Source organism: Naegleria lovaniensis (assembly GCF_003324165.1).
Source record: "Naegleria lovaniensis strain ATCC 30569 chromosome Unknown tig034, whole genome shotgun sequence".
In the NCBI taxonomy this organism is placed as follows: Eukaryota; Heterolobosea; class Eutetramitea; order Acrasida; family Naegleriidae; genus Naegleria; species Naegleria lovaniensis.
In genome coordinates this window covers 193,904-220,524 of record NW_025407857.1, presented here as the reverse complement: position 1 = coordinate 220,524, position 26,621 = coordinate 193,904, and the positions used below count along the sequence as shown (strand labels likewise).

The 26,621-nt window shown below is 36.1% G+C and overlaps 17 protein-coding genes across 17 annotated transcripts; 10 read left to right on the top strand and 7 right to left on the bottom strand.

Annotated features, from left to right (window-relative positions):
* Positions 1 to 91: 91 nt before the first annotated feature.
* On the bottom strand, positions 92 to 2,278 carry C9374_008669 (uncharacterized protein; the record flags this gene model as incomplete). Its single annotated transcript, XM_044698770.1, has 4 exons — positions 92 to 1,455; positions 1,513 to 1,974; positions 2,027 to 2,107; positions 2,242 to 2,278. The coding sequence occupies 4 exons, from the start codon at positions 2,276 to 2,278 to the stop codon at positions 92 to 94; spliced, it is 1,944 nt and encodes a 647-aa protein (XP_044545309.1).
* Positions 2,279 to 3,047: 769 nt separating this feature from the next.
* Positions 3,048 to 4,205, top strand: C9374_008668 (uncharacterized protein; the record flags this gene model as incomplete). The annotated part of the gene is made up of 8 exons (XM_044698769.1): positions 3,048 to 3,239; positions 3,301 to 3,337; positions 3,408 to 3,473; positions 3,528 to 3,599; positions 3,649 to 3,732; positions 3,786 to 3,795; positions 3,847 to 3,941; positions 3,991 to 4,205. The coding sequence occupies 8 exons, from the start codon at positions 3,048 to 3,050 to the stop codon at positions 4,203 to 4,205; spliced, it is 771 nt and encodes a 256-aa protein (XP_044545308.1).
* Positions 4,206 to 4,266: 61 nt separating this feature from the next.
* Positions 4,267 to 6,036, bottom strand: C9374_008667 (uncharacterized protein; the record flags this gene model as incomplete). The annotated part of the gene is made up of 2 exons (XM_044698768.1): positions 4,267 to 5,519; positions 5,574 to 6,036. 2 exons carry the CDS (start codon positions 6,034 to 6,036, stop codon positions 4,267 to 4,269), a joined length of 1,716 nt encoding a protein of 571 aa, XP_044545307.1.
* Positions 6,037 to 6,314: 278 nt separating this feature from the next.
* On the top strand, positions 6,315 to 6,980 carry C9374_008666 (uncharacterized protein; the record flags this gene model as incomplete). Its single annotated transcript, XM_044698767.1, has 2 exons — positions 6,315 to 6,752; positions 6,819 to 6,980. The coding sequence occupies 2 exons, from the start codon at positions 6,315 to 6,317 to the stop codon at positions 6,978 to 6,980; spliced, it is 600 nt and encodes a 199-aa protein (XP_044545306.1).
* Positions 6,981 to 6,988: 8 nt separating this feature from the next.
* C9374_008665 (uncharacterized protein) lies at positions 6,989 to 7,852 on the bottom strand (the record flags this gene model as incomplete). Its single annotated transcript, XM_044698766.1, has 1 exon — positions 6,989 to 7,852. One exon carries the CDS (start codon positions 7,850 to 7,852, stop codon positions 6,989 to 6,991), a length of 864 nt encoding a protein of 287 aa, XP_044545305.1.
* Positions 7,853 to 7,986: 134 nt separating this feature from the next.
* Positions 7,987 to 8,625, top strand: C9374_008664 (uncharacterized protein; the record flags this gene model as incomplete). The annotated part of the gene is made up of 1 exon (XM_044698765.1): positions 7,987 to 8,625. The coding sequence occupies one exon, from the start codon at positions 7,987 to 7,989 to the stop codon at positions 8,623 to 8,625; it is 639 nt and encodes a 212-aa protein (XP_044545304.1).
* Positions 8,626 to 8,884: 259 nt separating this feature from the next.
* On the bottom strand, positions 8,885 to 10,393 carry C9374_008663 (uncharacterized protein; the record flags this gene model as incomplete). Its single annotated transcript, XM_044698764.1, has 1 exon — positions 8,885 to 10,393. One exon carries the CDS (start codon positions 10,391 to 10,393, stop codon positions 8,885 to 8,887), a length of 1,509 nt encoding a protein of 502 aa, XP_044545303.1.
* A 224-nt stretch (positions 10,394 to 10,617) lies between these two features.
* C9374_008662 (uncharacterized protein) lies at positions 10,618 to 12,531 on the top strand (the record flags this gene model as incomplete). Its single annotated transcript, XM_044698763.1, has 1 exon — positions 10,618 to 12,531. The coding sequence occupies one exon, from the start codon at positions 10,618 to 10,620 to the stop codon at positions 12,529 to 12,531; it is 1,914 nt and encodes a 637-aa protein (XP_044545302.1).
* A 111-nt stretch (positions 12,532 to 12,642) lies between these two features.
* On the top strand, positions 12,643 to 13,542 carry C9374_008661 (uncharacterized protein; the record flags this gene model as incomplete). Its single annotated transcript, XM_044698762.1, has 2 exons — positions 12,643 to 12,951; positions 13,072 to 13,542. The coding sequence occupies 2 exons, from the start codon at positions 12,643 to 12,645 to the stop codon at positions 13,540 to 13,542; spliced, it is 780 nt and encodes a 259-aa protein (XP_044545301.1).
* A 133-nt stretch (positions 13,543 to 13,675) lies between these two features.
* On the top strand, positions 13,676 to 15,343 carry C9374_008660 (uncharacterized protein; the record flags this gene model as incomplete). Its single annotated transcript, XM_044698761.1, has 1 exon — positions 13,676 to 15,343. The coding sequence occupies one exon, from the start codon at positions 13,676 to 13,678 to the stop codon at positions 15,341 to 15,343; it is 1,668 nt and encodes a 555-aa protein (XP_044545300.1).
* A 91-nt stretch (positions 15,344 to 15,434) lies between these two features.
* On the top strand, positions 15,435 to 17,932 carry C9374_008659 (uncharacterized protein; the record flags this gene model as incomplete). Its single annotated transcript, XM_044698759.1, has 2 exons — positions 15,435 to 16,704; positions 16,761 to 17,932. 2 exons carry the CDS (start codon positions 15,435 to 15,437, stop codon positions 17,930 to 17,932), a joined length of 2,442 nt encoding a protein of 813 aa, XP_044545299.1.
* A 64-nt stretch (positions 17,933 to 17,996) lies between these two features.
* Positions 17,997 to 19,541, bottom strand: C9374_008658 (uncharacterized protein; the record flags this gene model as incomplete). Its single annotated transcript, XM_044698758.1, has 1 exon — positions 17,997 to 19,541. One exon carries the CDS (start codon positions 19,539 to 19,541, stop codon positions 17,997 to 17,999), a length of 1,545 nt encoding a protein of 514 aa, XP_044545298.1.
* Positions 19,542 to 19,676: 135 nt separating this feature from the next.
* On the bottom strand, positions 19,677 to 20,634 carry C9374_008657 (uncharacterized protein; the record flags this gene model as incomplete). Its single annotated transcript, XM_044698757.1, has 2 exons — positions 19,677 to 20,482; positions 20,529 to 20,634. 2 exons carry the CDS (start codon positions 20,632 to 20,634, stop codon positions 19,677 to 19,679), a joined length of 912 nt encoding a protein of 303 aa, XP_044545297.1.
* A 361-nt stretch (positions 20,635 to 20,995) lies between these two features.
* On the top strand, positions 20,996 to 23,041 carry C9374_008656 (uncharacterized protein; the record flags this gene model as incomplete). The annotated part of the gene is made up of 1 exon (XM_044698756.1): positions 20,996 to 23,041. One exon carries the CDS (start codon positions 20,996 to 20,998, stop codon positions 23,039 to 23,041), a length of 2,046 nt encoding a protein of 681 aa, XP_044545296.1.
* Positions 23,042 to 23,196: 155 nt separating this feature from the next.
* Positions 23,197 to 23,652, top strand: C9374_008655 (uncharacterized protein; the record flags this gene model as incomplete). Its single annotated transcript, XM_044698755.1, has 1 exon — positions 23,197 to 23,652. The coding sequence occupies one exon, from the start codon at positions 23,197 to 23,199 to the stop codon at positions 23,650 to 23,652; it is 456 nt and encodes a 151-aa protein (XP_044545295.1).
* A 196-nt stretch (positions 23,653 to 23,848) lies between these two features.
* Positions 23,849 to 24,858, bottom strand: C9374_008654 (uncharacterized protein; the record flags this gene model as incomplete). Its single annotated transcript, XM_044698754.1, has 2 exons — positions 23,849 to 24,320; positions 24,383 to 24,858. 2 exons carry the CDS (start codon positions 24,856 to 24,858, stop codon positions 23,849 to 23,851), a joined length of 948 nt encoding a protein of 315 aa, XP_044545294.1.
* A 619-nt stretch (positions 24,859 to 25,477) lies between these two features.
* C9374_008653 (uncharacterized protein) lies at positions 25,478 to 26,604 on the top strand (the record flags this gene model as incomplete). Its single annotated transcript, XM_044698753.1, has 2 exons — positions 25,478 to 25,663; positions 25,825 to 26,604. The coding sequence occupies 2 exons, from the start codon at positions 25,478 to 25,480 to the stop codon at positions 26,602 to 26,604; spliced, it is 966 nt and encodes a 321-aa protein (XP_044545293.1).
* Positions 26,605 to 26,621: the final 17 nt, after the last annotated feature.

Here is a 26,621-nt window from a genome sequence, read left to right as displayed (position 1 = left end):
AATAAACCTTTTTGTAAATTCTCTGTTTTGGTGGTGCTTCTGAATTGTAAAGATTTGTAAACAAAAATCGGTTACGGCACTTGGGAGGCCCCTAGTTGTTTATTTGAATTGGCTTTAAATGTACTCGGCTGTGCTGCGAATGAGGGTCGTTCCTCAATGATGCTGGCGGCGTTTTGGTTCTAGAATGGGTTAACACTGGGTCGTTAGTAATTGAAATTGGGTTGTTGTCGCCACAAAAGTGATCAAACAGGTCCTTCTCTAGGTCATCGATATTTCCCAACTCTAAAGCATTGCCAAGAGGGATCTTCTTGGTTGAGGCCGACTTTCTCCCTTGTTGAGCACCTAGTATAGGGTGGGACTGGGGGCTGATATGATGGAGTTTAGGAAGAGCTTTGATTGGAGACAGACAGCCAACGTTCGTTGTTTTTGGCTGATCTAACGCACTAAAGCCGTTCTTAACAGAACTTCGAAGAGTTAAATTGGACTTGCTTTTCCTTGTCTTTACACCTTTTTCTCCTAAAAGTCGTGGCGATGATGTGGAGTCATCATGTATTAGATTGTCTGAAAATGAAGAAGGGGCTCTATTGAGCTCCTTTTTCTGAGATAAAAATTGCTTTCCCACAGGCTCGTTTTCTTGGTCGATGTTTTCCTCTATAACCTCATATTGAGATTTCGCGTGATAGTTATCTGTTGGTTGTAGATGTCTCAGTTTTTGGCTAGAGACTGGCTTTTTCTTTTCATACGTGTTGGAATATGGTAGTTTGTTAAAGTTAGTTTTAGTAGGAACTGGTTTTGGAAGTGGCAATTTTTGAAGGTGCACTTCACTTAATTTCGGTTTTCGCTTCTCAGTCCTTGACTGCGAACGAGATGTATCCTCTTCGTAATCTCTCCCTCCTTGTCTTGACCGTACTCTCTTGTTGGGTTGTAATATTGACATATCAAATTCTGGTTGTTGGTAGTCATCCACTGATTCCAAACATCCTGTCATCATTTCAGAAGGTTTTGTTATCACCTTTTTCTTTCTTGCTGTATTTACATTTTCCTCACGGTGTTCCAAATAATTTACAGTTTGAAGTACATTTCCTTTGCTTGTTGATGAGCCGAGTATCGGCTTCTGTATTGTTTCAACAGTAGGCTCAACTTGATATCTTCCAATGTCAATACTTTCAAAAAACTTGTGATTTAAACAATCTGTCGAAGTAAATCTTTCTTTGGGGTCAATTTTTAAACACCCTTTCAGGAATAATAAACCACTTTTTGAAACTTTTCCCAGAAATCGTCGTTCCAAACCTTCACAGGCTGTCATGTCAGGGAATTTATAACCGTTGAACATTGGGTTTTTGAAGAACATTTTTGTTTGCTCTTTAGTAAGCGGTCCAAGTAATTTTTGAATAAGGTAGAGTTGATCTATTTCAGAATGACCTGGGAATAGTGGTTTGCCAGTCAGCAGTTCAGCTAAATAATTATTACAACCCCCATTTTCAACCACTTGGAGATTTCATGTAAACTTACCCATAATGCATCCAATTGCCCAAATATCCACCTCAGGCCCATAGTGTTTACACCCAAGCAAAAGAGACGGACACCTGTACCACCTAGTCGCAATGTAATCAGTAAATTCAGTTTCTTTCTTGGGTATCGTTCGAGCAAAACCAAAATCAATTAGTTTGAGCTGTTTGTTGCTATTAATCATTATATTTTCCAGTTTGATGTCTCTATGAATAACTTGGTTTTCGTGACAGTACGCTATTGCTTTGACCAATTGAAACATATACAGTTTGACGATATCTTCAGGAAACCCCTCTGGTTGTTGCGATAAATGCTCCAACATGTTCATTTCATAAAACTCAAATACCAGATGAAGTCGCCCACGTTTCCTGAAAACATCTTTAAGCGTTATTATATTTTCATGTTTGAGAGATTTCAATAATTTAACCTCTCGCATTGTTGTTTTCCGAACAATCTCATCTTTTTCTGCTTGCAATCATTCAACGTTTCGTAACTTGTACTACTATTAGAAACTTACGATCATTCTCTTTGAATTGTTTGATGGCAACATGTTCTCCGCTCTCTCTATCCCTGCACTTTAATACAACTCCGTACGTTCCTGTTGATCGTGGTTGCGAGATAATCAATTATTATTGGGTGATGATAATTATTAAAGAAATTATGATGATCAATACATGAAATCATCGACAATATATTGAACTCTCCTTATCCAAGACTAATCATCTTCCTTACCTTCTCCGATCTTATCAATGACCTCATAGCGGTCCATATTTTTTACAGTTTTTAGCGCGAACTCTTGACTTGAAAATTCTTAATAAGGGAGTCTTTTCAATCTCTCAAAATTCCTCGCTACCTGAAGGCAAAAGATCGTAATGAGAGAAAAACACAATATCATCCATTCATAGAACCTTTGGACATACCTCTCATCATTCTTCTCAATGCTTTGCAAGGAATGATGTGTTTGGAAGAGATATTATTGGAAACGGATCAAGAACGATCTATAGAGAAAATCAATTTAGTTTGGAGAGTAGTAGCAGTGATGATGATGATAGTGATTCATCCTCATGCTCTTACGGAGGTGGTTGTTCTCGTTGTGGACGAGGTTCACATTCTGCTTCGAATTGTTATGCCAGAACAGATGTTTACGGAAATAGACTTTGAAACCTATGTGGATCATTCTTTTAATTAACGTTCTTAACAAGCAAAACAGACACGATCTCATGTGGTTGAACTTTCCTCTAATTGAATAATGATGAATTTTATTAGTATGCAGCTTCCCAACCCTATCAGAAAACCCTTCTACCTTAGTTCCAAGTGTCGTGATGCGTTTACTCGTCACCAAAATAACAAGTCAAAAAAATTTTACGACAGTTTTATTGGATTCGTCGTTGTACAATTATTATCCTCGAGCCTTCTTTGTTTAATTTATTATCAATAATACCTATCATACAATAGGGTTTATTACCTGAACAGTATCGGACTTGAATATTTCATTGTTGTATTAAATTATTTATTTCAAATTATATATAATTTTCAAGATGGGTCAAATTGTCTCACAATATGTGTTTGCTCCTCCAAAACCAACCTATGATGAACATCATCCATATCCCGTAACTTTTCTCACAACAAAATCAAAAAAGATGATTCCTTGCTATTATATGAAGGCAAACAAGGACACTCCAACCACCATTATTTATTCTCACGGAAATGCTGCTGATATAGGCGCTATGGTATGTTGAAGGAACGAGTGTCAGAGGAATTAATTGTTTTTCTTTATTTTCGTCTGTTCAGTTTGATTTTTTGGTTGTATTGCGTGATTATTTGAATGGTAGGTTTTTAAAAGAGTTTAGATGATGTCACACACATACTCGTGTAAAACTTGGCCAATCATTGATTAGTGAACGTACTTCATTACGAATATGTTGGTTATGGACTTGCAAATCAATATCAACCATCGGAGAGTGGTAAGTCATACTCACAGTCATAACATTTTACAACTCATCAAAAAACCTGTAAAGATACGTATGAGAGCGCTGAAGCTGCATATGAATATTTAACAAAAGCTCAAAAGGTGAATCCAAAAGACATTGGTAAGTTTTAAAACATTGAGCTGCGTGATAGAGATTGCATGAATTTCAGTAATATTCGGAACGTCTGTAGGAAGTGGTCCGTCATGCTATTTAGCAAATAAGTATCCTATTAAGGGTCTTATTTTAGAGTGTCGTAAGTTGTTTGCATTAGATCAAAATGTGACATTTTCAACTTAACATAATTAGCATTTGTATCGTAAGTTTATATTTCTCTATGAGGAATGAATTACTATGTTTTTCAAAAAAGAATTTGTCGTATTGTTTCACAGAGCGTATTTTTGAGACCTGTTGATATGTTTTGTAACATTAATAGAATTCCAAATGTCAAAGCTCCTGTAATCAGTAAGTTGTAAAAATTACAATTTCATATTTACATTGTTTCTTTGCATAGTTTTCCACGGAACAAACGACGATGTCGTCCCTTACGATCATGGAAAAGAACTATATAGTAACGTGCAAAAGCAGTATCAATATAAATTCATTTCTATTGAAAATGGATCTCATCATGACATCATTGAGAGGTTAACACTTAAAACATACATTCAAACGCTAAGAGGATTCCTTGCTTACTTGGATAATTCAAATCAAGAAAAACCATCTCAATAACACATAATCACAATATTGTACATATAACCTAATGAAGTTTTTTGTGAAACATTTATCTAGTTCATTCCTCTTTTGTTTCTGGATTGGCATATTTGTGAATTGTGGACTCGGAAAAATTCTTGGATATAAAATCTTTCATTGGAGACAATAATGGAGCTCGAACTACAATCTTCTTTCCTGAATTTGGATGGTGGAAAGAAATCTTGTACAAATGGAACAAAATATGGTTGACATTGTGAGATCGTGAAATTGCGTAGGGAATTCTGTTGTCCACTTGATCAAAGTACAACAAATCCCCAAGCATTGGAATTCCATATGTTGCCAAATGAGAGCGCACCTGTTGTACGGATCCGGAGGGAATAGTTATGGAAACCAATGCAACACTCTTTTCCTCATTAAGTTCCAATACGTTACAAACGGTTTTGATATCCTTCAATACTTTGACGTTTTTCATCAACTCGTCATGCCTGTTTGCTTTCTGTGCGACCATCTTGTTTGTACTTGCATGTTTGACCAACTTGACAGCTCCTTCCATTGTTATTGTTTTGTTTTTGGCTGCCTTTTCCATCTTTTCAACAAAGTCATCATGATCTTTGGACAAGTCAATCCAGCCAGATGTATCCAAATTCTCATGTTCTTCCAGCTTTCCAACGAGATCCATATCGTCGTCCTCTTCGTATTCCACAAAATCTTGCAAATTTAGAATGTCTGGCAGTCCTTCTTGTTTTAACTCTGAGGCCGTCACTTTCTTAATTCCATATCTTTGCAGCAATTCTTCCTCTGATAATGTTGCTAGATAAGCGTCATCCTCTTCATCCTCTAAAAATTCTTCCATAAAAGCATATGGATTCAGCTTTTTCTTGAGAGCTTTGACGTCCGTAATTGCGCATACAGCCAAATATTGTTTGCCCATATCAGAGTTCTGCTCAAATTGTTCGCTTAATTTTTGGTTGGAATACGAGTTTTTTCCACAAATCAAAATACCTGACATTTGAGTTTCTAATCTGTGAGCAAGATTCACTACAAGTGGAAGAGATGATTTGGTAGATTTCTTTTTTGACTTTTTATCCTCTTCATATTTTTTGGTGCAGTAATAGCGAATCGCATTAATCATTGTTGTCTCTTCAGGATGAGATTTACTAGCATGAACAGTATATCCAAAAGGTTTGTTAACAACAATAACATCTTCATCCTCGTACAGTACATGTATAGGTATTGATGGAAACTTTTCTTGTTCTGATGTGATAATATGTGTATTGATAGGTCTATTTTCAAGATAAATTTCAAAAATTAATGCTGTATCTGACATTACATCTACAAGTTAATCGATGTTGTGAATAAAATTATTTTCAATATCCATAACCATACCATTAAACTTTACAAATTTTGTATCTTCATTGCTTTTCTTATTATTAATTTTTACGTGTCCATTGCTCAACAAAAATTGAGCATATTCTCTGCTGATTGGAAGTAGTTGACTCAATAATTTATCAATTCTTATTTTCTCATTTAATATTAAAGAGTCTTCCACATGTGCTTCCACAGCAAATTTAACAATTTTTCTTTTTCCTTCAATAACATCATTTTCACCACTTTTATCGAAATATCGGATTTTGCACAATGATAGCACATCAACAGGCTTTTCTCTTTTACTTGAATAGCTTTTTGCATTATTTTCTGTTTTCATGAGCCATGTATTTAAACATGGATTTGTACAAAAAATAGTGTTATTACGAGTGAAGCACGGATGATGATGTGATGGATCAAGAAGCACTCGTTTACGACCCAATAACACAAAGGCCCGAGAGAAGAGAACGGAACAACGTTGCATTTTTTTCAATCTGGGAGCGTACGAAAAAATGGAAAGAAAGGATCAACTGTTTCTGACCTTACATTGGATGAAAGAGGTTTGTAAGGCTTACTATTTGATATCAAAAGCAAAATCATCTTTGGATGTTTTAGAATTTGATTGATTTGATTAAATACAAGGAAAATAATGAGAGTTCATCTTTAAGAGAGAAAATAGAGAAGGAGTATCAAGGCAGAATGATGGAATTAGAGAAAGCCTTGGTTGATCTTAAGAGACAACTTGAGATGAAGAATTCGGAAATGGAGAGATGTTCAATGACATCTTCAAGGGTGGTGGATACGCAATTGGAGAATTCAAAATTAATGGATATGAACAAGAAGTTATTGGAGAGAGTTTCTGATTTGGAATTGAGATGGAATCACGTTGCGGAAGAAGACGAACAGGTGATTAAGGATGTTGAAAGCACAATGGAGAAAAAACTTGCTTCTCTTGAAAAAACTGTAATGAATCCTCTAGTCTCTACTCTAAAGGAAAGTGAAGCCAATAACGCCAAGCTCGTTTCCTACTCTCAGAAATTAAAGAGCGAAAGGAATGATTTGAGAAAAAGAGTGTCTCAACTTCTCAGCCAGGTCAATGTAAAGAATGAAGAGAATGAAAAGCTGCACATGGAGTTAACTCAAATTCAAAGTAAGCATGAGGAATCTATCCAAAAGTTAAAATTGCAATACGAGCAAAAGGTGAGTTGGTCGTTTTGTTGAGAACACTGGCAAGCATAATCAATAATTCCTCTATTGACAATCTAGATTTTACAACTTAACACAAAAATTAACGCTGAGAGAAATGCATCCTACTCAAATGGAGGTCAAACAGCGATTGATATGTACAAACGAAAGCTACAAGCGGCAGAACTACAAATTAGAGAGCTTAAAAAGTCAGTTGGAGGTGGAACTCCGCAAAGAAAGTAGCCAAGTTTTCAATCCTGCACAGCAGCAATATAATAGGTGAGATAACTCTTGTCTGTCTCTTCAACTCCACTGGTTTCAAGTTTAACATCCATGATTAAGGCATGGCCGTCAATAAAAATGCAATCCACATCAGTCGGATTGGTGACATGAGCATGAAGGAATCTAGAAAGAGATTTCAATCTGACAGTAATTTCTGATGTATAAACTTCATTCGTATTCATACCTTCTCTCCTCACAGTTAATCCCTTGTAAATTGTTCTAATTGACACTAGAGTACTATTTACCACTAATCGGAGTTGACCTGAAGGTGAGCCTGCAACATCTACGTTTCCATTGTGTGTAGACTTCATTTTGTCAATTACGGATTTCATTTCTTTCAATTTGGGTAGACTTAGCATGAGAGGATTGGAACAAAATTGAGAGTAATCTGGTTCCACAATTCTAGCTTGAATTTCTTCAAGTTGTAGGACTCGAATAGGAACATCCTGTACTACCTGTACAACATTGGATGTCTCCTTTTTCGATACTTGTGTTCTAATTTCAAAAGATAAATATGCAACATCATGCTTTCTTGTTAATTTCACAATGGTGGAAAGCGCATTGGTACCAGTTTTTAATGCTGATGCTAAATTCTTTAGGTGTACTTCAAATGCAATTTCGTTTCGGATCTTGGAAGACACTTTCATTTCCGAAAATAATGCCTGTGCTACAACTGTTCCGTACACTTGAACATTCTCACCATCGGATTGTTTTGAGACGAAGAGAATTTTAGATTTGCTGAGACGAATGAGACCATTTTTGTCCACTTTCTCGAGCGCTTGCACAATGTTCAGGAAGAGCTTTTGATTGATCAGGGTGGCTTTGAATCTCATTTTTTTTTGATTAATTATTTTAAAAAATTGTCAGCCTTTCCAGAAGCCGGTGGAAACTGAGTTTGTTTGAAATGAAATGTCGTTAGTTGGGCTTGGCGCCAAAAAAATTACAAAGTTCGTTTAACAAAATAAAAATGGCCAAGAAGAGGAAAGCTTCAACAGCAAAAGGATCCAGAAAGAATGCAGCGAGCAAGATTGATCAGTTACTCATCGAAATGTCGAAAAATTACACTCCTCCCCCTCCGGAGGTGTTTGCAGAAGTTGAGGATAAGTGGGTCAGAGTTAAAGTAAGATTGATGAATTGGGAAAACATGGGATTTCAGCTCCGGGTGAGGGAATCGACTAACCTTTATACAATTGAACAAAAAATCAGGGAAAGGCATGGAGGTAGTATCACAAATGTAGTATTTTGGAAAGATGGTGTGAGTCCTGAAAATGAAATCGGAAACAAACCTGGAGATTTAAATAACACTCTCCGATCGATATTTCAATTTAATCAACAAGCCGGAAGATATCTCGTAAATGATTCTAAGAATGATGGTCCAAAAATCAAGTTGCAACAAGAAGATGAAGGTAATGAAAATCCAATGTCTGCGAGAAGCAGTAAGAAATTTGATTTAACCGAGGAAGTGATCGAGGAAGAATGCGACTATGAATGTACGATATTTTACGACTTTACTCCATTTGAGACTGATTGTCCACTTTTGCAAAACTCGCCTCGCTTAGCAGAACTTAATTCAGCTGAAAATTCCAGAGTCACCCAAAGGAGATGAATTGAAGAATGAAAAGAATTACCTTACAGCATCATTCAATGGAAATTCAAGCACAAGTACCTATTGTGATAGCTAACCATAAGCTATCCAATGTCTAGGTGGTGATGAAACAAATACAAGTGCAGCAATAGTCAAATAAAAATTGCAAATAAAGTATTTATATAACTGGTCCATAATTTACAAAATACAGACCTTAAAAAAGTGTAGCAATATTTACAATACCAAAGGAGTAGTTTAATTCTGCCAATGATGCTAGAGTCTAGAATATCTTTCTCTTTTTATCATACAGAAACACTCCTACCAAGCAGACCACAAATCCATACGTCAAAATAATTAAGGTCGACGTTATTGTTTTGGCATCTATTGTTTGGAAGGAAAGATTAATTGCTCCTGTCAAGAGGTTAGCAAACAAAAACGAAAACAGTGGATTAAAATTCATGGCATCTCTAACAACGGAGGTATATGAAGATGCAAATATTTTGTTCTTCAAAGGCGTTATTTGAGACATCCAATAAAATAACGTAATGAGAGTGATGTTAAAAGAGATTGTCCAAACGATATATCCAAAGTTTGTCATTCGTCTCGATGGAATAAATATCGTAAATAAAACGTCATCAATAAAGAATTCTTTGTTGATCTGAAAATGATAAGTTTCCTCAATTAAATGAGACGCAGGCTCAATAAAGTGTTGCCCACCATACGCATAAAAAGGGGCAAATGCTATGATGATCGTGATCAATGAAAGTGTAATCAAGAATTTCAAATATCGTTTTGCAATACTGTGGTACATAAATGTGAACTGACCCACACCAACCCCAATAAGATGAATGGATAAATAACCAAGTAGTGTTCCAAATCCTTCCTTATTTGCTAAAATAAGGTTACTACGTTCCTCATGTAATATGATGTGCTGAAGATTCAACGGACCAGAGAGGATCCATTGTTGCAGAACGGCACAACTCAGTCCAAATGTCAAGCTTTTCTTCCACGAGCTTGTCAAATGCAGTACCTCGTCAGTAATGAATGACAATAAACAGAGGAATACGAGTGTTGTGAAAAAATTCCAATGAACTCCATATTCTGAAACATGTGTTTGATAATTCACAGTTTTCACAGACAAAAATCGAAATACTGCAAGAATTGTCAATGGCAGCAGCGAATGGATAAGCTTGGAAAAGCTTATTCTTGAAGTAGACGGGTTTACAACTCTCCTTGCAGCACTTGAAACTATGGCTCCACTGAATACGAAACTCCCTACTCCCAAATCCATCAATGAATAACCAAAGTTCTCTGTTTTTGCCAATCTTCTTGGAAATATTTGAAAATCTACCATAAGTATTGCCATAATTGTTGAAAGTTGCATACTGTGACGATACTCAGAGATAAATTCAATATGTTGGTTGGTTTTCTCTAGTTTTTCGTCATGCTTGATATGGCCGTCATCATGCCTGTCCACAGAAGTCATTTGAAATATTACAATCAATAAAATCGTAAAGCTCCACAACAACACAAGTCCCAGCGAAAAACTATTTCCAATGATGGGTCTATTCAAAACAATAGTGGCTTCAATCCCAAAATAAAACGCTATTTTGAAAATAATTTCAAGTAATAATCGTGAGATTCTTTTTTCCAAAAATCGTTTCAAATAATATTCTACACTCGGAATCAACACTACAGCCATACTCAAACCAAAAACTTCCAATGGAGTAGTCCCTGTAATATCGGAAACAAAGGCTTCTTGCCTCTCTCGGTAGGCATCTAAAGTCATTTTTAAAAATGCTCAAAAGATCCGGCTTGATGAACGCTTACAAAGGATCATCTCGGGTGAAAGTGTTGAATAACAACCACAACAAGCATCTTCCAAGCTTGTTTTTGAATAATACAGATTATACGGTTTTTAATGGTTGTATCAGTCCGAGTACATCAAGGAATGTGCATAACAATTTAAAGTTTAATAATTATGCGAGGTCATCTTCTTCATCGGGAACAAAAATGTTTTTAAATGTACAATCCATTCAGATGAGAAACAAGAGTCAGAGTGCTGAATCATCCACAGAAAGTATTTCTACGGCAGCCACAACAACTTCTGACCAAGCAACTGCCGTGAATGAAAAAGGATCTGCAAGAAAAATTCTTTCTCATGTTTCTACATTATTGTGGCCAAAAGATTCTGGCTTGAGAGGAAGAGTTGTTGCTGCTTTTGGATTTTTAATAGGAGCAAAATTATTTAACGTGGCCGTTCCATACTTCTTTAAGCACGCTGTTGACTCGTTGGGACCAAGTACAGAAGCCATTGTGCAAGACCCCACAATTTGGTTTACAATGGGACCAATTTCAATGATTGTTGGCTATGGTATTGCAAAAACTTTATCGTCTCTTTTCACAGAATTAAGAGGAGCTGTATTTTCAAAAGTCACACAAGCATCAATTAGACTTGTATCGATGAGAGTGTTCGAACATCTTCTTACCATGGACATTTCGTTTCATTTGCAACGAAAAACTGGAGCTTTGAGCACAATAATTGAACGAGGAAAACGAGGAATTAACTTTTTACTTACCAGCTTGTTATTTAACATCGTTCCAACACTTTTCGAGCTCAGTGTCGTTAGCTCCATTTTTTACTTTAGTTATGGTGCAAACTTCGCTCTCACAGCATTGGGAGCAGTATTCTTTTACGGAGCATGGACTATTGCAATTACACAGTGGAGAACCAAGTTCAGAAAACAAATGAACAAGGCAGAAAACGATGCAAACAGTCGAGTTGTTGATTCTTTAATTAATTATGAAACAGTGAAGTATTTCCAGAACGAGAAATATGAAGCTCAGAGATATGACGAATATTTGAAGAAGTTTGCAGATTCTTCTGTTCATATCTCAACCAGTTTAAGCACCCTAAATTTCGGTCAATCATTTATTTTCTCATTGGCATTAACCTACATTATGTATTTGACAGCAAACAAAATAATGACTGGAGATTTAACAGTTGGTGACTTGGTAATGGTAAACACATTACTGTTCCAACTTTCGATTCCTCTGAACTTTTTGGGTACTGTGTACAGAGAAACCACCCAAGCAATCACCGATATTGAGCATTTATTCTCATTGCTTGATACTAAGTCAAATGTACAAAACATCACTGATAAGGAACTAGTGGTCAATGAACATGAAGGAGTAGAAATTGAATTTAGAAATGTTTCATTCTCCTATGAAGCAGGAAGGAAGATTCTTGATAATGTTTCCTTTGTCGTAAAGCCAGGTAGTACCTTGGGTGTTTGTGGTCCAAGTGGTAGTGGAAAATCAACCATACTGAAACTATTATTCAGATTTTATGACCCAACAGAGGGACAAATTTTAGTGAATGGTCAAGACATCAAAAGTGTATCTCTGGAAAGCCTTAGAAGAATCATGGGATTCATTCCACAAGATTGCGTACTTTTCAATGATACTCTAAAACATAATATTGAATATGGTAGATTAGGAAGCTCTGATGAAGAAATTAAAGCTGCTGTAGACAAAGCTCATCTCACTGAAATTATTGAAAGGCTACCAAAAGGTCTAGACACACAAGTTGGTGAGAGAGGATTGAAATTGTCAGGTGGTGAAAAACAGAGAACTGCTATTGCTCGAGCAATTTTACGAGCACCAAAGATTTTATGTTGTGATGAATCTACATCCTCTCTCGATTCCAAATCTGAAAAACGAATCATGTCAGCCATTGAGGAATTATTTTCTAAAACAAGTACCATCATGATTGCGCATCGATTGTCAACCATACAAAACGCTGATCAAATCATTGTACTCGACAACTATGGCTCTATTGCTGAAGTGGGTACACATGCTGAATTAATCAAACATGAACATGGTCTTTATTCTGAATTATGGAAACGTCAAGCTCATCACCACTAAAGAATTGTAATTTAATCGTGATTATGTTTCATGCATGTTGTTGTTTGAAATAAGGGTGGTCAATAAGCTATAATTGCCCAAATTTTTATGATTCTTATCATTTCGAAAAAAATGGTTCTCTACAAAGTTCCGTTCCTCACGCAAGCGTTAAATCTGAAACATTCTGTTGCACAAAGGATGAAGCAATTTTATGACAGAGCTCTTCGCTTTGATATGGGAACACCTTCTAGGACACTACATCAATTTAATTCGAACACTCATCTTTCAAATTGGACGCTCATCACCGACACAATATTTGGAGGAAAATCCGATTGTGAATTGGTCAAGACAAACAATGATAGTTGTATATTTCAAGGACAATTATATACCCTTACAAATGGAAAGAAAGTATTGCCATCGTTTGCAAGAATGTGGTTTGTGGTATGTTTCCGAAATGAGTGTTCAACCTCAAATCATCTATTTTGATTGAAATTATTTTAATTATTGAAAAAATAATTCAAATAATTTTGATATTTTGATTTTAAAAACACATGAAAATAGTATCCTGCACTTCATTTAGATTTATCAGACTATGAGGACGGAGGTATTAAAATTAAATATCGAACAGAGAGACCTGATGATTTCCAGCTACAGTTTGAATTCAATCATTTCGTGGACGATATTTTCTTTTATGCTCCTCTCGTTCCATCAATTCTTCGAGAACATACCACATATTATCACAGTGCAGTAGGATACAAGATGCAAGCTACAAAATTTTATACTGAAATCGATCCAGAAAGTGGTGAGGAGTGGTTGGTTTCTGAAATTCCATTCACAAGTTTTTGTGTAAATAATATGGGTGAAGAGACGTCCATTAGCGCCATTAGAAGAGCTAAATTAGGTACAACAGCACCTATTTACGATATTTTGACACTTGGTGTTGGAATTAGCTCGATGAATGAGGGACCATTTAGTTTGGAGCTGAAATCCATTGAGGTTTATCCTGGCAATGAAACGATCAAAGAATTTTGAGTGAAAAATGTTGCGCCGAGTACAAAATTTTTCGTTCATATTTTCAAAAAAAATAAATTGAATCATCACACAAATTTCTCGGAAACAACCACATCTTCAGCGCTGAACATCTCTGGACCTTTACTCAAACACAATGAACGGTGATGAAAAGTTGTTGAAGAAAATCAAGTTATTAAAGCAGAAGGTAAAAGCTTCAAGGAATGGAGTCTCATCGTCTTCTTCTCAAGAAGCCAACGGTGGAGAATTAGAAGCAATGCCGAATGCATCAATGTTCTCGGAAACAGTAGTACCAAAATTAGAAACGTGTAATGAAGAAGAGTTATCATTGAAACGAAAAGCAGAGTTTGAATTCTTTCAAAATTGGAAAAAACAAAAAAAAGATCGTGACTCAAGATTCAGTTTGGATTGTTTAATGACTATTTGTGAATTTTTACCACCAAGAAAGTTGTTCACAAGTATCATGGTTGTTTGTAAAGATTGGAGAAACGCATTGCTAAACAATAATTTCTTTTGGTTCGATTTATATAAGAGAATCTTTTTTGAAGATTTGAATGTGAAAAAAGAACAAGTGGGTGAATGTGATTTTTTGCTGGCATTCAAAACAAGATATGCATTTGTGTTAAAACACTCAATAGGGTCCTCTTTGACGAAATTTCTCAAAAAACAAGACAGCTTGGTTGAACGTGCATATCGTGCAGATGATATCAATGATGCAACAAATTTATTTTCTGAATGCTTAGGATCTCAAGCAGTATTTACAAGATTCTTTGACCTCCAGAAAAAACAAGTTGACTTTTCTCTACGAGCTCTAGAATTTATTCAAGAAGTTGATGATATCAAGAATGAAAGGAACATCCTTAGAGCACTTTTAAACATTTTATTACAAAGAACCATTGATCTTACGGATGATAGCGATGAAGAAACAGAAGCTAATTTTAGTAGGCATGATTTATCAGTACTAGACAACGTCATGACACAATTTAGACGATTTACAAAGTCCAGAAACAGCATTATTGTTACGAATAGTTTATATTTTGGACGAGAAGAAAATAATGCTCTTGGAGAGACTCATAAGCTTGATTTTATTATTTTCAGTACCATTGGTCACTATGCTGAATTTAAGGCAACCATTAATTGTAATATCATTGACGATGCATATTTGGATGGAGGACGGCTAACCATTACAGGTCAATTTTTAGGAGATGAGAAAGCAGAACATTTAATGGACATCATTTACGATGGAGAGAGTGATCGATCACGATGCTCCTTCCATCACACCTTTATAGAACGCTGTATAAGAGAGCTAGGTTTACAAAATATCGCTCCACGAGTGTTCGTCTACTTTTTACTCAAATTAATCTCCACAAACATTGACGGCCAATTGTTCTACAAGCTACTCTTGAATATTTGTATGAGCTACCACAGTAATAATCGCACTCAAGTTATTGTTCCTCTCGATACTGAAGATGCTGTATATTTCGCCATCTCAGATGAAGAGGATGAAGAAGGTGATGATGATTACACAGAAGAAGACAGAAGATTTGTCGTTGATGGAAGTGATGACGATGTAGAAGAATTAGAAGAGGATAATGCAGAAATTGAACTTGACGACGTTTCCAGTGGCTCAAGTGAGGCAGAAGCTTCACCTGTCACAGACCTCAATGAACCAATGGCTGTTTTTTCTGATGACGAAGATGGTGTTGAAGAAGTTATTATTGAGCTAGCGACAGAAGAACCCACAGAAGCAAATGGTGATACGAATACTAGTAATGTTGTACAGTTGGATTTTGACGAAGAGTAAAAGGTTTCCATCACTTATTGGAACGTTGAAAAATTTGCCGCTCTTCCAAAATGTTGGATTGAAAAATTTAAAAAATTCACAACAACAAAAAATGACCAAAGCAAGGCTCTACGTTTCGGGTGTGGAGAGAAAAGATGATCAATTGGATGCTTTTCATGCTCCCGAAAATATTCTACTTGATGATGATAGCTTCTTTCAAACAAAAGATGATACCAAAACATGTTTTATTTATTTAGACATTCTTGATGATAACTTCAAAATTGATAACGTGATTGTCAGGAATAATGGGTCTGCTTTGATTGAAGTATGTGTATCGGAAGAAGGCAATGGGAAGTTTGATGAAAGCAAATCTCTTGTATTACTTCCTGCCACACCCATGCTAAACTTTCAAGATTTGAAGACCAAATCGAAATTTAGAGATCTCCACATTTTCAATCCAAAATCTCTCTATAGGTCTGCATTGATGAGACAAGCCGAAAAAGAATTTAGAGGGTGGAAGAAGATTCGCATAAAATTAACGTCATCTTACTCTGGAAACTATTTAGGTTTGACATATTTTGCTGTTGAAAAAGTAGATTCAGAAGCAACCAAGACATCAGAGCCAACAACGACTCCAATCATAAAAGGAGCAACATTGGACATTCCATTACTTTCTGATGACGATGACATGAAAGACGAAAACCCTCAAGAGAAATTTGAACAAGCAAAAAAGATGGCTCACACTAAACTCTCAGCCTCTCCCTCGTTAGACATCAAGCCAGATTTAACCAGCACAAAATCAAGCGTCTCTTCTGCTTCCACTGTGAAGAAAAGGACATTGCCAAGTGGTATTACGGCAAAACCAACAAAATCATCATCTCAAACTAATGACAGTGATGACAATTCTGAGAAGTCTGACACTTCAAAAAAAAGATCTAGAAAAAAGACAGAAACCAAAAAGAAGCCTGTCAAGTTTAAATCAATTGACGATTTGGATACAAGTGATAAATCAGATAGCGAGAAAGACAAAAAATCAAACAAAGCAGACAAAAAGAAAGCAACAACAAGAAAAAAGGCAACCAAGAAAAAGAAATATTCGTCAGATCCATCTGATACTGATGATGAAGAAAGAATGATTGACGACGCCAGCGATGCCGACGAAAATGGAAATCTAGCTGGTTTTGTAGTGAGTAACAAGACGACAATTAAGGACAAAAAGAATCTTAAAGATGGACCCGTAACCTCAAAAGAAAACGTTCTTGTTGGTTGTGTTATTGCAATTAGTGGTATCCAAAACCCTGAGAGAAGTGCATTAAGAGAAAAGGCACTGGAAATGGGTGCTGGTTATAGACCAGAAGTACGGCCCGACATTACACATTTAGGTACGTGAATTTTATATTATAAGCGATAGGTAATTATGAACCACTCTATTCAACAGTTGCTGCATTTGTTTCTGATAAGGGCCGTGAAGCACAAAAGCAAGGATCAAAAATTGTCACTAAGGAGTGGATTTATGATTGTTATTCAAAATTAAGACGAATGAATGAAAGAAAATACTCGTTGGTAAAAGATGATTTATTAAGTGCAGATGAAGAGGAAGCAGAAGCATCACTAGGATCTGACATTGACTTTGAACTGAGTGAAGACAGCTCTGAAAAGGATATGGAGGCGGAAGATGGTGAATATGTCCCAAAGCGAAAAAAGAAAAAAGTGACTCGAAAAGCAGAACAAGCAATATCAGATTCTAAAACATCAGAAAAGAAGAATGAAGGTAAATCTGATAATCAACCAGAGACCAAAGATTCTGACTCTTCAGAACGTAACATTTCTCAAACTGATACTCTTTCCAAGAATGATTCTGCAGCTGTGACCGCTACCTCAGATAATCCAAGGCCTTCACATGATCGAAGAGAAGTACCACAAGTATCAACAACCTCTGTCTCAGCACCAACAGCTACTACTACAACCGTAGACAAGTGTGGTCTATCTCCCTCAGAAGAACAAGAACTTTTGAGGTTTAAAAAGTTTTTTGATGAATCTCCAAGCATGAAAAAGTCCTTTTCTGATTTTATCAGCCAAGACATTTTTGAAGCTGCCACAAATTGTGCCAAAGAAGGTGATATTATGATCTTTTTCGAGAAATGGTCTCTAAATACACCTAGCCCTAAATTTTTGAGAAGCATTGCTAAACTGGCAATGGACGAGGATGACACAAACAAGGAAGAACTTATCAATAGCATTAATAACTTGAAAAACAAGATGCTGCAGTACATTAACTTGAACTTGTCAAACAGCAAGCCAAACATTGCCGATGTGGATCTTGAAGGACCCCAAGCTACATTACCTTCTTTCTTTGAAGGATGTATTGTTTATTTTGATCCAGCAGTTAAGAATCAAAGAGAATTGAGGAGATATATCATAGCTTATGGTGGAGAAATTGTAGACGATTTTAATACAAGAAGCAACGACATTACTCATGTAATTGTAAATCCTGACTATGATGGAAATATCTTGTACAATGATAAGCGTATTGTTGATTGGAAATGGATACAGCATTCTCACAGAAGGCTCAGAAAGTTAAACGAAGAAGCATATGCAGTTGGAGATTAATAAGGGTCTCATGAAATAAACCATCGTTATTGAAAGAAAGGGTGACCATCTATTGACATTGTATTTATGAACGTCTGTTGAACAGCAAACGTTGCCCTTTCGTTGATTCATCAAACACGCCATTATCAAAAACTAAGGCTCCGTTGACAAACGTTTTTTCAACTTTTGATTTGAATTCAACTCCTTCGAACGGACTCCAACCACACTTATACAGAATATTTGACTTGTCTACCATCCAAGGCTTATTCAAATTAACTAATACTAAATCTGCTTTGTAATTCTCTCTAATGTAACCTCTCTTTTCAATTTGGAATACAATTGCTGGATTGTGACACATCTTTTCAACAATTTTGTTCAAACTAATTTTGCCTTGATGATAAAATTGCAACATGGCAACTAATGAGTGCTGAACAAGAGGTCCACCTGATGCAGCTTTAAAATAGGTACTAGTCTTCTCCGCAATGGTATGAGGAGCATGGTCAGTAGCAATTACATCCAAACGGTCATCGAGTAATGCCTTCCATAAACCTTCTCTGTCAGCTTCAGTTTTCACAGCTGGATTCCACTTGATCAATGCACCTTTTGTTTCATAATCCTTGTCAGTAAACCACAAGTGATGAATACAAACTTCAGATGTAATTCTCTTGTCTTTTAGAGGCGTCTTGTTATCAAAGAGATGTGTTTCTCTCTCAGTAGAAATGTGGAAAATATGTAACCGAGTGTTATGCTTCTTGGCCAAATTCACTGCAAACGATGAAGATAAGAAACATGCTTCACCACTTCGAATTTCTGGATGACAACGAATTGGTACATCTTCTCCATATTTCTCTCTGTAAACTTTAGAATTTTCACGAATGGTTTTTTCATCTTCACAGTGTGCAGCAATGAGTAATTTTGTCTTTGAGAAAATTTCATCTAACACCTTTGGATCATCGACCAACATGTTTCCTGTTGAACTTCCTAAAAAGAGCTTAATACCTGCCACGTTTCTTCCATTTGTTTTCAATATTTCTTGTAAGTTTGTTAATGTACCTCCCAACATGAATGAAAAGTTTGCAAGAGAAGTATTCTTGGCAATTTCAAATTTTTGTTCAAGTAATTCTTGAGTTGTGGTTTGTGGATTTGTATTCGGTTGCTCAATAAAAGATGTCACTCCACCAGCAACTGCAGCTTTGGATTCTGTATAAATGGTAGCCTTGTGTGTGAGGCCTGGTTCTCTGAAATGTACTTGATCATCAATGACGCCTGGCAGTAAATATAATCCAGTAGCATTAATAATTTTAGTAGTTGTGTCTTGTTGAAATTCGGTTAAATCAAAATTCTTCTTCTTGTTTTTAAAAATTTTCTTTATAGTTTCTCCTTCAATGAGAACATGACCTAAAAATTGTTTATTCTCATTCACGATGGTTGCATTGTATATAAGTGTCCTCGTTGGTTGATTAATTTTTTCTTTACTTTTTTCTAATTTAAAATACACTCTCAATAACATGGCAACAACTAGAATAAATAATGGAATTTTGAGAATGGATTTGAGAGGACTTTCTTTCCTTCTTCTTTGTCTTCCATCATCGGAAGTGGAGGTGTTTTGCGGTGTTGTTTGTTGCGGCATTTTTTTCAGGGTTCGCCATAATCCAATTGTGTGAATTCAAAATGATAATTTTGCGAAAAGGTACCTACCTCTCCAGTGTACTTGAGGTAGGGAGGCACAATGATCGTTTTAAACTTGTGTATGTATCGACATTGTCTATTTAATGTGATGGGAGAAGAGAAATTGTTCTAATTCTTTTTCACTCTCTTCGTAATTCGTGTTCAAATCAAACCAGTCAGGAAGCTCATGATGCATGAGTGATAGTGACTCTCCTCTATTCATTAACAAGTCGTTAATAAAACTTGAGACCTTATCAATTAATTTTTCCTCATTTGTTCCTTGTAACTCCTCAATATCATCTTTCGAATTGAGACATAAAAATGGTCTTCCTGATTTGATGATATTCGAAAGCTGTCTAGTTCTATATAATTGATGGAATGGCCAAACAAGCTCATTGAACCACGATATAAATTCTTTTGAGACCTGTGATAATTCTTTGTTTTGATCTCTCCAAGATCGTCTTTTAAGACACAAGTCTTTTGAGGCATTTAAATAAATATTAATGTCAAATAAATTGCACATGAGATTAAAACTACAACATGATAAAAATCCTTCAACAACAATTAAATAAACTTTCTTGTTTGAAATCATCAATGTTTGAGAGGGATCAAAATTTTCATTCCAAAATGTGTAGCCTAGTTCCATAAATTGTCGTTTCATTTGTTCAAGATCATGATGTTGGCTTAGAATGATCTCACGTGCTGTTTTGATGACCTGTTCAAAACGGACGAAATTAATGCTCTGCTCACATTCATAATTTGGCCATTCCCGAAACATGGATTTCGTATCTGATAGCTGCACGTTTTGATCGTCATGTAGAATGTGCTTTTTAAATATCGGAATGTTGTTAGTAATGAAATGATCTTGTCCGATAGGACCTATAGGACTATTAAATCTTTGACCTTTCATCTTCATCAGGATGAAATAAATCCCATCGCTTGTACATACACAAATACTCTGCGAGTGTAGACTTTCCACTGCATGTTGCACCATTGATATTCACAATACACACTTCCACAGCAGCCGACGTCGAGAGAGCAGAAGTGTTACCCATTTTTTGCAAAAGTTTACAACAAAATAACTAGGCAGCACGATTAAGGAACTGAACTGCTAATTGTTCTCAAGATTCCAATCTTATTAGATCAAAAACTCAGCACGCACAAATCAGTTCTAAATAAACCGTGCATGTATGAATTTTTGTAAAAATCAGTCCTGAGCGTCTAATAGACCGCACGCCTTTCATCCTTCCCTGAGTCCAACCTAGGCTTTGAAAATTAATCATCATAAAAAATTAATTTCAAGGCTCGTTCAGCCCAAGTCGATAATTCCTGTACTCTCCCATTCTTCATCAGGAAATTCTACAATCATCATCTACACCATTTCGGATCATTGAATTTTCAAAGTAAACCAAAAGGATGGGACTTTTAAAAGCAGGAACTCCTCTCAAATGGACCGATGCGTTATCACTCATTGATTATGTAAAGGAACACGGAATTAAACAATTCATCATAATTTACAACAAGGTAAAAGATAGAACAGACAAGGAATTGAAATGGGGTGATGAAATTGAATATCTCTTGTTGGAAAAAGATGCCGAGAACAAGAGAATTTTCCTTTCTCTCCATGCCAAACAAGTATTGGATGTACTCATGAAAGAAGAAGATGACTACAATCATCAATTATTACCAAATGCTCCTTTAGCTAGTTGGAAGCCAGAGTATGGCAGATTTATGCTTGAAGGAACTCCCTTCTTTCCATATGAAGGATGCATTTCGTGCTACTTGAAATGCGAGGAATCAATGAAGAAAAGAAGAATGATTGCTCAATCAACTGTTCCTAAAATTTTGGAACATATCAAATCTCCAAAAGTTACAAACTCTGTTGTTACCATGTCTTTGTATCCATTATTGGGAGCAACAAGGAAAATTTTGATGAATGACATGAATACTAGCCCATATTCCCACATTGCAGATATTTTACCATTGTCACAAAACGAAGAAAATGAGTTGTTGACATTCAATGGCCCAATTGCAAGATCTCCCTACATACCTGATATTATTACCAATGAGCATCCAAGATTTGGAACTCTCACTAGAAATATTAGACTCAGAAGAGGAAAAAACGTGAACATTCTCGTTCCATTATTTATTGATGAACACACTGATGTTAATATTGGTAAAAGAGTTCACCATTTAGACGAAGACTCAAGTTACTATCCAAACATTGATGAATTAATCAAGCAAAAAAAGGAACAAATGATGATTTCATCTTCTGCTACTAGATTGGTTACAGAGTTTGAGCATTTCATCCACATGGATGCAATGGCTTTTGGAATGGGCTGCTGTTGCATGCAAAGTACATTGTTGGCACGAGACATTCATGAAGCAAGAAACCTCTACGACCAGTTGGCTGTTTTATGTCCAATCATGTTAGCTCTCACAGCTGCAACACCTTTAGCACGTGGCCTTTTGGCAGAAACAGATGTCCGATGGAATATAGTAAGTGCAAGCGTAGATGATAGAAGAGATGATGAAACCAAGCATATCACAAAGAGCAGATATGATTCCATTAGCTTGTACATTGGAGAAAATGCACAAGCAAAACAATTTAGCGATCTTAACATTGAAGTGGATGAAAAGTCTTACAACACTCTCCGTGAAAGTAACATTGATGAGCAGCTAGCAAGACATATTGCTCATTACTTTATTCGTGACCCTCTCGTCATATTCACAGATTGCAAGGAAATTGACGATAACAGCGAAAGCGTTCACTTTGAAAACTTACAATCTACAAACTGGCAAACCGTTAGATTTAAGCCACCACCAGGACCAAACTCCTCCATTGGTTGGAGAGTTGAATTCAGAGTGATGGAAGTTCAACTTACAGATTTTGAAAATGCTGCATTCACTGTTTTCATTGTTCTATTGACAAGAGCAATTTTATCTTTCAAGCTTAATATGTTAATGCCTTTATCCGAGGTGGATCTCAACATGAAAAAAGCTCATCTTAGAGATGCAGTGCTTAACCAAAAGTTTAAGTTCAGAGTGTGTTTAGATTCTGATCCTAATATTAACATGAGTGAGAATGATTTGAAGAAATGCACCAGAGAGTTGAGCGTTGATGAAATTATGAACGGTGTGAACGAAGAGGACAAGAAATTTGTTGGGCTCATTCCTCTCGTAAGAAAATATCTCGATCAAATGCATTGTGAAGTGAAAGATAGAATTTCTCTTGAGAGATACCTAAGCTTGGTGAGTTTAAGAGCAAGCGGAAAACTTCAAACCAATGCTGCATTTATCAGAGAATTTGTTAGATCTCACCCTCAGTACAGAAAGGATAGTGTAGTTAGAGAAGAAATTGTCTACGACTTGATTGACACAGTTGAGAAGATTGGCCTGATGGAATACACTCCAGAGAAATTATTGGGAGGACTTCATCTTGACGATGCCAAACAAATGTAACAATTGTTCATTCTTCATTTTGGCGAATTAAATGTGTTAAAATTGTTGTCAAGTTCCACAACCCAAAAACCTTTTTCATACACAAGCTCAGAGCAGAAACAACGAGTGCCCATTTGATCTTGAGCACAAAAAAGACGTTACTCAAACAAAAAATAATGGGAAAAAGAAAGACTAGGAAACCACCACCAAAGAAAGTCCAACCCAAGTTGCCGACTTCTTTCGATTGTCCTTTCTGCAATCACGAAGGTACGGTCGAATGCGTCATTGATAGAAAGCAAAGCACCGGAAAGCTAACGTGTAGAATTTGCGGAGCACAATATCAAACGAACATTACCTACATCATGTCTGCAATTGACGTTTACAGCGAATGGATCGATGAATGCGAGAAGGTAAATTCAGCAAACTACAACGAAGAAGAGGAAGAAGATACACTAAATCAAGCAACACAAGAACAAGTAAATTATCATCAACAAGCACATCATCGATTGAGCCATCATCAACCACAGCATGAAGAGGATGAGGAAGAGGAAGATGATGGAAGTGGCGGACCAACACAAGGTTTACACCAATACCACGCTGGAATGTATCATCGAGGAGTTGGTGGATATTAAAAGTATGTTTGATTTTTGTTCATGTAAAATTAATGTTCTTCTTGTCAAATAAATTCCCTCGCTCTGATTATTGAAACAAGAAATTCCAATTTGCGTGTTTGAATAAACTGTGTTGTTTAAAATGTTATTAACTTTCAATTATTATTAATACTTGTTTTTCAACAAAATATTTATTAATAATTTAAGATGAGAACAATTATTGCATCTTCTTTTCGGCTTCAACCTTCTTGTCACCAGTATTTCTTCTGCTTTGACCTTTCTTGGAGTAAGCCGAAGCATAGAATTTGATGAACAATACCAAGTATGAGAGGTACAATGTAAATGTTGAGGAGAGAGCAATACGAGATGATTGACTTTCCAATTCACAATGTTGGCTGTTCAATGAAATTCCCAAAAGAACAAAGCACACTACAAATTGCACAATTTGAATAATTGTGACAAGCTTCTTCCACCAGCAGTCAATTCCTCTGTATTGTTGCAAATAATAGTAGTACATGATGATGTGAACAAACGCATTGAAACAGAATCCAAACACAGCTGGATCCCATTCAGAAATCAACATGAGATACATGTGGAGAGGCACAGTAGCGTGATGCCATACGTGGAGGAATTGGAGAGGTTTATCCTTGAGACACAAGAGGAATGTATCAACAAATTCCCACCATTTGCTATTGTCACGACAATGATACAAAAGATGACACAATACAATTTCATCATCAATAATACATACCTAATCATAAAGACCCAAATCCAAAATGCAGTACCATATCTATTATTCCAAAAACTGCCGTTACTGTTACAAATTCCAATGAGGAATGATTGTCCAGGCGTTTGATTTGCGAGGTATGAAGTAAAGGCGACTTGCAAAAATCCGTACATCATACCAGCAAACATAATCAAAGAGCCCAAGCTCAATATCACGTTATGAACGAATCCGAATGCGTACAACAGAGCATTAGACTTGAAATCTACAGGTCTTCCTTGGAAGATTTTCTTTAAAGCAAATGTAATCACAAGGTAAAGTGCTACAGGAACAAAGGTAGTTGGAAAGAATTGATTCATACGGAATGGATCATCTTTTTCAAAGGTAAAATTCAAAATATAGTTTCTAGCCTTGTTAAGCATTGGAATTTGCTCGTATGGCAATGGAAGAGGCTCATTCACAAACTTGTGGATGAGGTCATGAACAATGGATGAGCTAGCCATGATGTGTTCTGGATATTCGATATGATGATTGGGAGTAACAACCTCTCAGGGATGATCACGCAATATAGTTTCTTCACAATTCAATAACAATAACAACAACAACGATCGTATGGGATGTGCGAATTCGTCAATGTTGGTTTTAAAGGAGAGAGGGAGAAGAGGCTCACGGTGCTTGCTCGGGAGTTTTTTTGTGCGAAATTTGTTGAAGAGGCTCATGTTGCTTGCCGCCTGAATCTTTTTGAATATTTTGCCTTCTCTCACAACGGTCTTCCACCAGCAGGAAAATTAACAAGCTCGTGAAAGCTGCTCACACGAGTGATGATCAAAGAAAGGAATTGATGGTGAACCCTGATATAAAACTAGAAGGTTAGCTCAAGAGTATCATGAGATAGTTGGAAGAAAGAAGGAATACGATGTCCGTACTATAAAAACCACATTGAAATCATGGAATTCAGGAATTAGGCATGGATTTCGAGCGAATGTCAAGAATATGTGATGGTTTGGATCAAAAGGATCTACATCTCGTTCTATAATGCTCTATGGAGCAGTCACATCAAGAGGTGATCCAATGGTCTGCAATCCCAAGCACCAAGTACGAATTGGATTCAAAAGAAAAAAAATGTTTAAATTCTCTTTGAATCCAATTCGTACTGCAGCATTATCCTCTTCTCAACATGTCGTTCTCCACGGAAATCACATTTCTCGGAGCCTTGTAATTCTTTCAAGAACTCGTACTCAACAACAAGAAAGAAACTTTTCTTCAATTTATTCTTTGAATATGGCTGGACATAACAAATGGTCAAAGGTTTGTAGAAGGCTTCCACAAGAATGTCCATATTTACGATGATGATGACATTTTTCGGAACTTTCATCATTGATGCAAATTTAAATCATGGAATTAATAATAATTGGGATGAAACCAAATAATGATTATTTGAAAATTTCATCATTCATTGCTCTACACAGATTAAACATCAAAAAGCAGTTACAGATGTTCAGAAAATGAAAATTTATACTAAATTATCTAGAGAAATTAAAACATGTGTTCAATTAGGTGGAGCTGGTTCTGATAATTTGAGACTTCGTCTCTGTTTAGAAAAGGCAAGAAAAAACAATGTTCCAAAACACATTGTGGATGGAGCTATTAAATCAGGACTCAATGAAAAAGATGCTCATATGGAATATAACAGCTATGAAGGTTATGGAGCTGGTGGTGTTGCATTTCTTGTTGAAGCTTTGACAGAAAATAAGAATAGAACTGCACAACAAGTGAGAACATTATTTTCACATCATAAGGGACAATTAGGAACTTCTGTTCAGTGGTGTTTTGAGAAGAAAGGAGTTGTGAATTTTACAATTCCTATGGCACATTCAAAAATGGATAGTCTTTATGATAGTCTATTTGAGAAAGTTTCAGACATTGAAGGAATTGAAGATTTAAAGTTGGAACCAACTGAAAATGACATGGAGAAACAATTTATTGAGGTATCTCTTTATTGTCCACATGAAGAAGTTCATAATGTGAAGGGAAGTGTGGAGGCTGCAAAAACAACCATTGAAAAAGCTCTGAATATTACAATTACAAATATTACATGTGAAATAGGTCAGGTACCAACTTCGTTTATTGAAGTGACAGACCCAGAAACTGCTGAACACTTGCAACAGTTAATTGATGAATTGAATGACCATGACGATGTTCAAAATGTTTATCATAATGCTAAATTTGCACTTCCAGATGAGGAATAAATAACAAGGAACTCGAT